General features: G+C 32.2%; 1 protein-coding gene across 7 annotated transcripts in view; it reads right to left on the bottom strand.

The window, feature by feature from the left end:
- NOVA1 (NOVA alternative splicing regulator 1) overlaps positions 1-12,219 on the bottom strand; it is a 152,586-nt gene that overhangs the window by 19,538 nt on the left and 120,829 nt on the right. For all 7 annotated transcript variants that reach the window (XM_086748010.1, XM_086748011.1, XM_086748014.1 and 4 more), the window contains one exon: positions 9,070-9,141. In XM_086748010.1, the coding sequence (XP_086604136.1) occupies positions 9,070-9,141 (72 nt within the window). The remainder of the gene's footprint in view (positions 1-9,069; positions 9,142-12,219) is intronic.

The raw sequence follows: 12,219 nt of genomic DNA, 5'->3' as shown, positions 1-12,219 counted from the left end.
GTTAAGTGAATAAGAAAAATAATAACAAAAAGCTGAGAAGCATGGAGATCATGTATTAAGTTACTGGAAACATGAAAGAAGAATTTACACTGCAGCAGAACTGCAAAACTCCAAACTTTCAGAAACTTTAAAGAAATAGATATTTATAACATACTTTTTTAACTCCATCCAAATTACAGGCACTAAGTTCATCTGAATAATTTGTCATGTAGAAGTTTATTATTGCTGAATAAAGGGGAAGAGTCCAGAAAGACTCTGATCTCTAAGGCTGCATTATTTGCTGAGATGCCATTTGAGAAGCATGGGGAAACAGAAGGCCAAACAGCCAGCAGTCACTCTGTACTCCCAGACGAATACTCTTCAAGGCTACAAACTGCAAAGATTCAAATGTAAATCACTGGGAGGTAACAGAGCAGGGGACTCAGCCCCTGGGCGTTTCTAAGGATGCTTATTAAAGTCTATCGTCATGATCCTCCCACTGATGCACTATTTGCAAACTATGCCTCTGAATAAGTTATTACTTCCAGGGAGTCTAATTTATTTTTAAATAGGGAAGAAAAAAAAAAAAAAACAAACCAAAAAACACACAAAAAAATCCCCAAATCCAAACCCAAGAACTGTGAAAATAACCACAGGCACAAAACTAGGGGAAAACACTGCTTCTGAATAAGATGCAGTTACATATTGTTTTGACTGCAGGGCAAAGCTATTTGATTGACTCTCTTAAGTCTGGGATGCTATGCTATGGGTAACGATCTCAACAGATGCACCTTATCTCTGGAGGAGGAAAAAACTCCCGCCTCTTATTCCCTATAGTGCAGTAAGTCAAACAGCTTCTTTCTATGATTTGTATACAAAGAGCACTCCTTTTTCACTCAAATCCGGCAGATAACTACTTTATTTGGTGCGTTTGTCCCATCTATCTATGACTCCTCACCATCTGTGAGTTCTCAAAGCATGCAAAAGGCAAACAATGCATCTAGCATACAGCCTGCAGGAAACTGCAATGCATTGTTGCACCATCCCTACAAACAGCTTGGGAAAGTGACAATATTTCAGATGGCGCAAAGGAAATATTAACTATCATATGCCCAAAGCAGGATTTTCCACGGCTAGGCGTAATCATACCTCGCTCAATTTACCTCTGAAATGTCAGAAAAATATAGTATTGCCTTTTCTGCCCTATAGTCTGTGCTGTACAAGACCTGTCCTGGTGTGACAGTAAGCTCTGTAACCTCAACGTTTCTTTCCATATTCTCATAAAATTATTGATCATATAAGATCTGAACTCCCTAAGAGTGGCTGAATTAAATTCTGAAGGGTTGAAAACTTAGCGTCTAACTTTTGTGTGACTAATACAGTATGCATCAGAAAAAAACAATAAAGTAATTCAGATTTGCATTCTGGAAATTGCTCTGACATTCTATTTTCTCTGAGTTGTTCAAACAGCAAAGACTGCAATAAGTGACTCTTTACCTGTATACCTTAGAATATGGTTGGCTTCTTCTCCCAAAACTAATTCTGAATGAAACAGTATGTCACCAAACCTGAGTATCAAGGACTCAAAGTCAAAGATAATCTTGGTTAGACCACAGAGTTACACACTACCAACTTTCACTCTAGCTTACACGGGATGGAATTTGAACATTGAAATATCTGGCACTTTATAACATGCTATTTTTTTTTTGTTTTGTTTTGATAAAACAAGTATGCTTAAAACAGTTGGAAGAAAGAAAGTGTAAAAATTAAACACCCCTTTCCACAGGACATTTGAAGATCTTTACTGTATTTTGACAGAGAAGAATGTGTATTTTCCAAATTTTATGGGTTTAATGATCCTTTTTCATAAGTAGATAGGATCTTTTCTTAGTACAAGGACATGGACAAATGCTGAAATCTACATATCATATCTACAAATATCCTTAAATGAAAGAACAAGACCTTCCAATACTGTGTGAGATTTTCTTTAACTCTTAAACAACTTGAATTGATACAAAAGATATTGAAAAGATATTCATGCAACTCTACAGTAAAATTAATTCAATCCAAAAAGCATTTTTTTTTCACATGTTCACTCCAAATTATTTTAAAGTGAATGAACCACAGACAAATTAAAAGTGTACAAGAAAGTGTAATGATAACTCTTCTCTCAAATCTCAGCATGTTCACAAAAGTAACATTGATTTAAAAATAAATTAATGAGATCAAAGGTGGGTTTCATTAAAGTTACACAACAGTAAGATTTGTAGACTTTCTTAATAATCTTAATAAATTTCCAAAATTCTGCCTTTATTCACTTCCTTTAACAAGTTTTAAACTAATGACTAAACTAAGAAGTAAAATCGATGATAGGCTAAGTCTTCATAAATGCACAACAGGGTTGACAATGTACCATGTAATACCTTGTAAAAAGTTGCTCTATTACAAGAAAAAAAAGAAACTAGTTTGAGTCCTTGTTTTCTCCTATTTTTCCCCAACTTTACAATGCTTTTTTTTTTTTCTTCTGATTTTTATCTATGGGGAGAAAAGCAACAACAACAAATCTAACAACCAAGAAGAATTCAAAATATGAGCAGAAATTGATTTAAGATATTTATCCATTTTAATAGAAAAAGAAGAGTAATGCTGTCCATTACACAGAGAAGGTGTATCTTCTTGAAGAAGGGATGAAATAGGATGCTAACTGATTCTAATTATTTTCAAGCATAAAATCAAAACAAGATACATGAACACGGAATCATGTTTCTACTTACAGGACTGCAACTGGCAGATCATTCATGCCATCCTATGAATGACATGCCAGTAGTACTTAGTAACTCAGCAGTGAGAAGCTACATCTTTCTGCATGTCTCATGAATGCTCCTGACAACATTTCCCCGACATTTAAGAAAGGAACAATAAACAGTGAGCTGTAAAATTGCTGTGTAGTAGGAGAGAGGCGAAGAAAGGAAACAAGTAAATCAATAAAAAGGAATATGACCACAGATGATTACCTACACAGTTGTCCAAGGAGAAAAAATTGTAACAGACAATAAGAAAGCATAAAAAACCCACAAATTGATTTGCATATCATAGAATGGTTTGGATTGGAAGGGACCTTTAAAGGTCATCTAGTCCAACCCCCCTGCAGTGAGCAGGGACACCTTCAACTGGATCAGGTTGCTCAGAGATGTTCAATGCAAGATTTTTTAAACTGTTATTTAAAAACCTATATCATATCTAAGAAGTATATTTTAAGGAGATAATGAGAACAAAAGCACTGAGCTCAGAAACTGAAAAATATTGGGGAAAAGTGTTCAAAGAACAAGAGAAATACAATAATAGTAATGTATTAAGCTGAGAACCAGAAAATATGTCTACAGTTAGTCTACGGAGTGTAGATTAATTCTGCTTCAAGTTTAGCCATTAAATAAAGCATTTCTACTGAAAAGCAGCAGGAAAGGTTATTTGTAAAGCACTGAAACCTCTACTGGAGTCTTCTCACATGAACAGGGGAATAATTCTCCCTAGCCCTTTTATAGATATGTTATCTCTAAACGTTATTTATTACATGCCGCTCACAGTGTTCCATAGGCAACTTATAATCACAAAGGAACTCTGTCTTCTTATTAAATCAAAACAAAAAGGTCACTTTATAGAGATACGAATTTACAATGGATAAAATTATCTACAAAAGTTAAATGTAAGGATTTTCTCACACAAGAAAGAGAAGTGTTTTTCTAACTAATGTAGGCACTTCCATTGTAACCTTGTTACAATGCACAATGTTCAACAGAGAGTCAGAATTATTACTGGGTAAGTCTACAATAGCAATAGCAAGACCTAAACAGAAAAGCACTCTAAATGTAAAGTTGAATAACTATTAAAAGGGAAGACGAAAGTCTTGCTGAGACTTAACCAAAGATATATGCTGTGTTGAGAAATTATGTGAAGGATTTTTCTGTAGGTAGCAAAAGTATACCACAAGTCTGGGGACCTTCCAGAAAAAAAGTCACCAAAATACAGGGCCTATTTCTTCAACTCTATTCTCATAAACATCATTAAGAGGTTCTTACAGTTATCATACAGTTCTGAACACCACTGCCACACCAGATCTGATTTCCTTTTCATGTATCTACTTGTGAATAAAAAAAATGGTTTCATGTCATAATTAGAAGAATGCATTTAATATATTAATAATTCATCACATTTGTGGTTTTCATGCTTTTATAGTTTTAGAATCTAGTGTACTAAATTCTTTATGATAGGTCCATATGAAACATTGTCTATTAGATGCATATCACTTTTGTGCATGGAACTTGGATATCATCTTCTGTATGTAACTAAAACAGTTGTATTTATCAGTGACCACTCTGACAGGTTGAAAAAAGGTCAAATTGTTATCTCACAGAGGATGGCATATATTCTGAACAGCCAAATTAAAGTAATAACAGGTTGGGTTTTTTTAATTCTACAGCATCTTTTATCAGAATGTTAAATAATTGTATATGGACTTCACTTTTAAATACACAGTACTGAGATTTGGAAAGATCAAGTCAATCTTGACAGACCTAAAAAGAAAACAGATTTTCTCAATATGACTGTAAGAAATAACATTAAAACTAGGGAATTAAAATTGGATTAATATTGCAGTTAAAGTATCAGAGACAGAATATCTTAAAAAACTCCCACATCGAATGGTCAAAGACAAATAGAGATTGTATTTTGATGTCCTAGAATGGCTATCTAGTATAGTGGCATCATAATTTGTACTTCAGGATGTATCTACTGATAAAAACGTCACCATTTGAAGTTGGATATTATACATATTTTAAAATTCTAAGATACTGGACAAATCCTACACCTACCTGCACTCCGCCAGATGTATATTACACTATATGTAATATAGTGTATGATGATGTTATGTAATGGTAATGATAAAATGAGAGTTTCTGATGCAACAATAAAGAAGCAAAATAGAAGGTATAATTGTAAAAAACACAAATGCCATGGGGAAAAAATAGTGCATTTTAAAAAGTAAAAATAAAAGGCTTATGTAGTAAGTTAATGACACAAAGCTTGTGATGATAAATCCTTTTACATTACCGAGCTTAAGCCTATCTAAATTATAAGAGAAGGGGAAATGATTCCTATCCATCACTCTCACTTTTAAGTAGGAATGTGTGTTTTGGCCTTTTATTCTCTTACAGTCAGTAGTAAAGGTCAGTAGTGGTATGAATCTTTTGGGGAAAGGGAGGACTGGAGAAGGAAACATGAAAGGGACTGCAACTGTGCTTTTAGGTGTACACCAAACAGACAATGGAGAAATGCAAAGCTCAGGTTTATAGCACTCATGCTTCTTCCTCTAAAATTACAGTCATATGAGTAAAGCAGGAAGATAAGAAGAAAAAAAAATCTTGTAAACAAAAGAAAATACATAAACAGTTGAATTATAGAAATACTTGTTTATCTAATGTCACTTAACTGTTAAAATACGTATTAAAATTTGTAGCTGTACAAGGTACTACAGAGGAAAAGCAAGCATGCTTTCTATGAAGTTTATGGTGTTATTCACCACTTTTGAGATGAAATTTCCATTTGAAATGTACCATGGAAAAGTAAAATTGATCTCCTCTTTCTGGTAAATAAAAGTAAAGCTATATTCCACCTGCTCCAGGGGTGTCGGCAAAACAGTTTTAGTGCTGTAGCTCTGTGTCTGTCAGTGTTCTGTTATAAAGAAAGCTGACAAAGTTCATGAGGGGGTAATGCAGAAGCATTACTAAAGCATTACTAAAAGTACAGAAAGACTGAGTTCTTTTCAGTGACAGGCAGAAAGAAGGGGAGATAAAAAGTTATTTGAAATGTCTCTAATTTGTTTGCCTCTTTGGTTCTTTCTTCCTTGGAAGTTTGCAGTGTATGAATTTTTAATGTGAACAAACGCCTAAGGAAGTTCTACTTAAAAAATAAACAGGACATTTACAACAATAATATTGACAGATGTATATCTTCCTGGAACAAAGAATTAAAGAAAAAAACACTTCCAACACAGATGTTTCTGTTGCGTCTGTGGCAATTCAGTACAACACAACATATAACAGTTCTAAAGGAATTGTTTTCTTCCACTACATAAGACATTTTAGAGACTATCATCTTCTGGAGAATCATAAAATGAGTAGTTTCATGAACATTGGATTTTTCAAAAAACAATTCAACAAAAGCCAAAATTACCATACAAAGGAGTTATGATCTCATCTGAATGGAGGCAAAGTGAGTCATTACAAGGAAGACATAATACAAGCCAGATTTCCTGTCCAGCTTCCTCTGACCTCTGTTGGCAGAACTACTTTTCTCTTGCGGTAAAAAGCGTGCCTAGAAATTGTTCTTCCCACTATGCAAGCTCTGTCAGTAGAATACAACTGACAGCAGAAAGGCTCATATCATCAGATATGCTCATCAACACACATCCTCGACAGCTCTATAATTGCAGTGACTTACGGGGAGTCCTCCAACGCAGTTTAAAAATCTCACTCCAACCTCAGTAAGCAATAAGCATTGCTTAAATCTTGCTTATTCACCTCTTTAAACTTTAATATAAAATATTTTTTTGTCACAATGAAAATATTATAGAAAATTGAATGATCTTAAGCCTGATATGCTACTATATCGACACAATAGGGCGTACTTTGAATTTATTTCCACCGTAACACTAAATTTCCTGACTTCCAACCAGTTAAATAAGCTCCTTCCTGTTATTCTGAAATAACATCTTGTAAGAAAATGCATAACTGAATTCTTGTTTTCTATAGAGAATCATTTTTACACAGTCATATATAAAACCAAAGATTTGTTGTTGTTCTTTAATACTCTCCTATTGGGTACTTACAAGACTACTGACAGGTTTGAGATTACTGCGTTGAACCTATTTTCGTGTGTGCAGATACTTGTTGATACACTGGTGCTGAATGCTAATCACTACTACAGTCTGGGAACAATTACTAGCTACGTCACTTATCACTAGAATGAACAGAAAAGCCTTAATTGCCTTATATGCCTTGTGCTTCCTGCTGGAATGTTTAGAAGCCATTACAAAATACTAGGAGGAATAAAGTAATTATAAACTAGTAGGAATGTCAAAGGTTAATTATAAAAGCAGTTTCAAAAGAACTCTTTACTCTTCTTCATATATGCAACTCTAATGCTATCCAAAAGAGATCTTGATTGTTTGTATGAAAACTGAATTGAACACAGGTTATGAAAAAATGCATTAAAAGACGTAATGCAGGATACAGGCAGGACACAAAGTGCACATTTCCCTTAGTTTGGATATTCAACTATATTACTTGAAAATATTCTCATAGAACAACTCTCTAAAAGAGAAGTATTTTCAGCTTTTAAAAAGTCATTTAAAGTTTATACACTACACTATAGTTTTGATAATTCAAAATTCATAAAATAAATGCAAAGTAGGTACTTCTCTGTTGCTAATTAAACAGCATGCTGAAATAGTATTTCCTGTAAATAAAAGCACCTCTTTCTTTTTCTACAAATAATGACCATCAGGATATACTCATAAGTTAAAAAAAAAAGCTAGAAAGAAGACACAGAAAAGAAAAAAGTAAGAACAACTTCTAAAAGATCTGTGTGCTAAACATTTGCAAAATCTTCCAATTAAAATACACAAAATACTAAAATTAAGAAAGAGAATAAAGGCTGAACAGAGTGTTCATAAAATATCCCTACCTGCTGGCAAAGATTTTATCTTTGTAATTTAATGATGATGAAACCAAATAACTTTTGCGGGAATGGAAGCAGGCTGATGAAGAAGGCTTTCCAACTGAAGTGAGGGATATCATAATTTATTTTTTTCTTGATAGTTCTTCTACCTGCACAATTTCTCTATAAATTTCATTACTTTCTGTATTAGATGTCCCTTTCAAAAGATAGTCATGTGTCGAACAAAAAATATGATATATTGCTTTAATATGCCTGCATCCTGTTGTAAGTTTTTTTGTTCATACAGCCAGCAAGTTCTAAGCAGATAAAAAAATCAGATGACCAGTAATTAATAACAATGTTAACTTCCAGGGGAAATTAGCTTGTTGCGAAGAAAACTTTTCTGGTATTTGACCTAATTTGTGCAAGATCTGATAGAAGCATTCCACTAACTTCAATAAACAGACTGTGTATTAAAAACTGTTAGCACATACTGAATACTTACATTATTTGAACACAAAGTACAGTAGTTTAACAGTACATTAAAAAATGAATAGTGTTTATTAAGCACAAATCAGTTCTAAAAAGCACAGTATGAAGTAACTTTAACAATTTTCATACTGAAGGTAAAAAGATACACAGTATGATGATTTGCGGACATAATGAACTGGACATGGTTTTTTTTCCAGTTAAAAGATAAATAAATGAGTGTAGTTAAATTACCAGTAAAAGCACAGTTCACGCATTTAAAAATAAGACATGAATTAAACTTACTTAGATGTGTTTATCATGTTTTTAGAGAGACTTAACTTTAGCTAATTCTTCATCAATAATTTTTAATTTCCAATATATTTTTAATTACATAAGCTATTTTTAAAAATGCCCCTATGTTACTGTCCACAAACACATTTTAAAACTCTTAAGGAAATAAACAAATACAGAAGTCTGTTTGCCATTCCCAGGTTGATATCCAGCTAATTAAGCATGGTTTTAGGGTAATTCCATTATAATTTATAAATGATCCAGGAAGTAAATACGTGTGTGCATATATACATAAACCTACATATACCAAGAGTTACTCAATCTACAAAAACACTGGCATGAATCCTTGCTATTTATCAATCAAATCAAATTTTAAAAAGACTATTTTACAAGATATTTTGCTTTTATCAGAGATTTTGAAAAGATAACAAAACAAATTAAAAGATAAATGTTTTCCATTCAAAATACCAATTTGTAACAAGAGTTAGATATCTATGGTTATGGGTGTATATATGTGAATGAACGAATAAAACCTTAACCCACCATATCTTTTTCTCCAGTTTGCAAGCTGTCACCCGTGAAAAGTATGGTGTAGATGGTAGGATGATACTGTACCTGATTGGCTCTGGAGGTGGTCATGGGATCAGATGGAGAGGACTTGGTGGTAGTTGGGGAAGATGGCAATGTCTGGGAACAAAGCAGTTCAGGAGCAAATCAACCTTTACAAGCCTTAGACTGAACAGTTAAAAAAATAAATAAACCAACAAAAGTAACATAACTAGAAAATTAAAATAAATAAAAAATGCCTAAGACAAAATCTTTCTCCTACTCATTGGAACTTAATGGAATTTAAAGTCAATTGGATAAATAATGCATGTAAATATGCATGTTTATGCATGTAAAAACAAATTCATGACTTGAAATCAAGATGGTGAAATCACATAAATACTCAAAAAATATGCTGACCGCATGAGGAATATATTCTTTCCTCTCTCCTCCTCTTGGGGAAAATGAAGACTATAGTAAACAAATTCCAGCAAGTTCAATGAGCACTCTAGAAACAGTTCTCAGTCTAAACAAACACGGCCAACGTCTGAAAGAAGTTAGACGCATTTACTTTCGTACCTTATAATACACCATTCCATAGCACGGACTATAGCCAGCAAACTGTGTTCCATATCTTACAATTACACTGAAGCTACTGAGTTTTTAACAATACATTAATTGCTAAAATATTCATTGATTTTTTTTTAATTAAGAGCTAGGTGAAAAAGTGTAAACATCAATCTTATGATGGATGAACATGCAACTAATACCTTCACAACAATTACTACAATATTTTAGTGTTAAAAATGTTCATTTAGTTGAGCAAAGGTTAATAACTTATCATCAAGCCTGTGTTCAAAATAAACACAAAAAAGAATTAAGAGTCATATTTATTGATCATGTTTTCTAAATAATATACATACGCTTAACATTAATTCTTGAACATACCAAAAAAAAAGCACTGCTCTGTTTAAAATTTTTATGTACATTCCTCCTTTTAAAGTATTAGATCCTGACAGAATAACTCTTCTTTTCTTTTTATATATATAGTGAAAATGTAAAATTCCAGTTTTCAAAACATAACATACAATACTTATTCAAAGCATGTTTTTTGACATCTTTGTAATATATAAATATTATAAAATATCCAAAATACACTACTTCTAAAAATAAGATGTTAAAATGCTATACAATGTGATTTATCATATGGTCATATAATTACCAACCAAAACTATTTAAAAATAAATGAATCAAAATTTTGCACTTTCATCAGTTCTGTTACTTACAATCATTAACAGTCCCTCATAAAATAGGTATACATACTTTTGCACTAAAACTCTTAATGCATATGAGAAAGCTGGGACACTGTGAATGCATAAAGTTGTGTATTAGCAAAATATGGGCTTGTACATATGCACACACAAATATTTCAGCTGTATGTTAAGTAAAATGAAGATCCATTTTTTTTTCATAGTTTGTACATAAACAGGCAGCCAAAACCAGGATAAAATGTCTTAAGAAACAGATCCTTATTTTGTGTTTCCAACTCATAACTCATGTTATAAAACAATAAAAACAAAAATAAAACATATACAGCTTAAACATCAACTGGGACTCTTTCAAGAAGTTTAAGTAAAAAAATACTTTAATGTATAGGGCACGATAAAAAATAAGTAGCTTGGCAAAATGTTATTGGTCAGCAGATGCTATACATTGTGAAAATCAAGACAATTATAAAGGATACTCCACATGGGCTCATTTGTGAAGGGCTAAAATTATTTAGAAAAGAAATGTCAGATTCCATAACAGTATCGGGCCAACCTGTTCCATTACAGAATTTAATGTCTGATTTTAGTTGGATGATGCAGTATCTCTCTTACTAAAGTTAGAAATTCCAATGAACAGATTTTCATTATCTAAGCTCAAACTAATGGGAGGAAAAAAAAAAAAAGTACAACAAAACAAACTCAACAAAAATCCCAACCAAATAGAACGGAGGACTGCAACTTATCCTGAGAGGTCTTCTTTATTATAGCTATATATTAAACTCTCATCTTGAACTAAAAAAAAAAAAAAAGAAAAAAAAAAAACAAACGTTACTATTCTCCAGGAAAACTCTGAAAACATACTTTAACTAAAATATTTCAGACATCTGACAGTTTGTGTGATCTACATCACTGCTAACTAGGGTGCACTGTACTGCATATTGTTTTGGCCTGCTAGGCTAAATAATACAAAGAAAAATAGTTTGCTCTTCACAGGTGTTACTAAGTCTAACTAGTGGATTTATAAGAAAATAGATAGAATACTTCAACACTGAATAATGACCAAATAACTGATACCAGAAGTAATTAAAGAACCTAGAAGCATCTAAATTTTCAATTAATATCAATCTTCCTAAAGCACAGAAATGTATGGCTGCAATGACAAAGACTGACGAAACTAATTTCAAGTGATTCTTGAACTATAACATCTATTAAATAGAAGCATTTCACTATTCAATTTTAGCAAAAGCTTGTTTAAAATACAATGGAAAAAAATAAAAACACTTAAAAGCAAAACAACTGTATTAATGAAGAAGAATCAAGTAAAGGCATACATATTTTTTTTCCAAATTTACATACCAATGACAAAATATTGAAAATAGCAATAAAGTTTTTTTGGTGTGTTTTTTTTTCTTTGTATCAGGTTTCCGAGTTTCAGGCTTAACCTCTCTTCCTTTGTTTACTGACATAATTGTTTTTTTTTTTTAATATATGTGTACAGATATATAGAAAAAAGTATATACATGTATATAAAAGAACTGACAGCATTTTGTAAAAACTCATCTCTTTTCATGCTTCTATATAACTCTGGAGACATTAATTTATGGAGACATACCTATTTATTTCAATACTAAAGTAACACAAAGTAAATTCTCAAAAACAAACAAAAAAAAAGAAACACAGGCATTTGGATTTTGTGTTGAATTTTCACTGCCTGATAAATCATTTATTGATATGCTCTCAACTGCTTTGTAAGAACTTTTAGGCAAAATTACTTCTTTAAGAAAGTTGGACAGAGCTCAATAATTCTGATTTATTACACAGCACAGAATATTTTTTTTTTAATTTGGCAAGTGTTTTGCATTAGGCAAGCACTCAAATTTAGTCGTTATTAGGCTTCTGGGAATGAGATGTATAAAGTGATTAGAAAACATAAGATGAATTTACATTACAG

The sequence above is a fragment of the Chlamydotis macqueenii genome, chromosome 5 (genome assembly GCF_036417535.1).
Source record: "Chlamydotis macqueenii isolate bChlMac1 chromosome 5, bChlMac1.mat, whole genome shotgun sequence".
Taxonomy (NCBI): domain Eukaryota; kingdom Metazoa; phylum Chordata; class Aves; order Otidiformes; family Otididae; genus Chlamydotis; species Chlamydotis macqueenii.
This window is presented reverse-complemented; position numbering and strand designations above follow the sequence as displayed.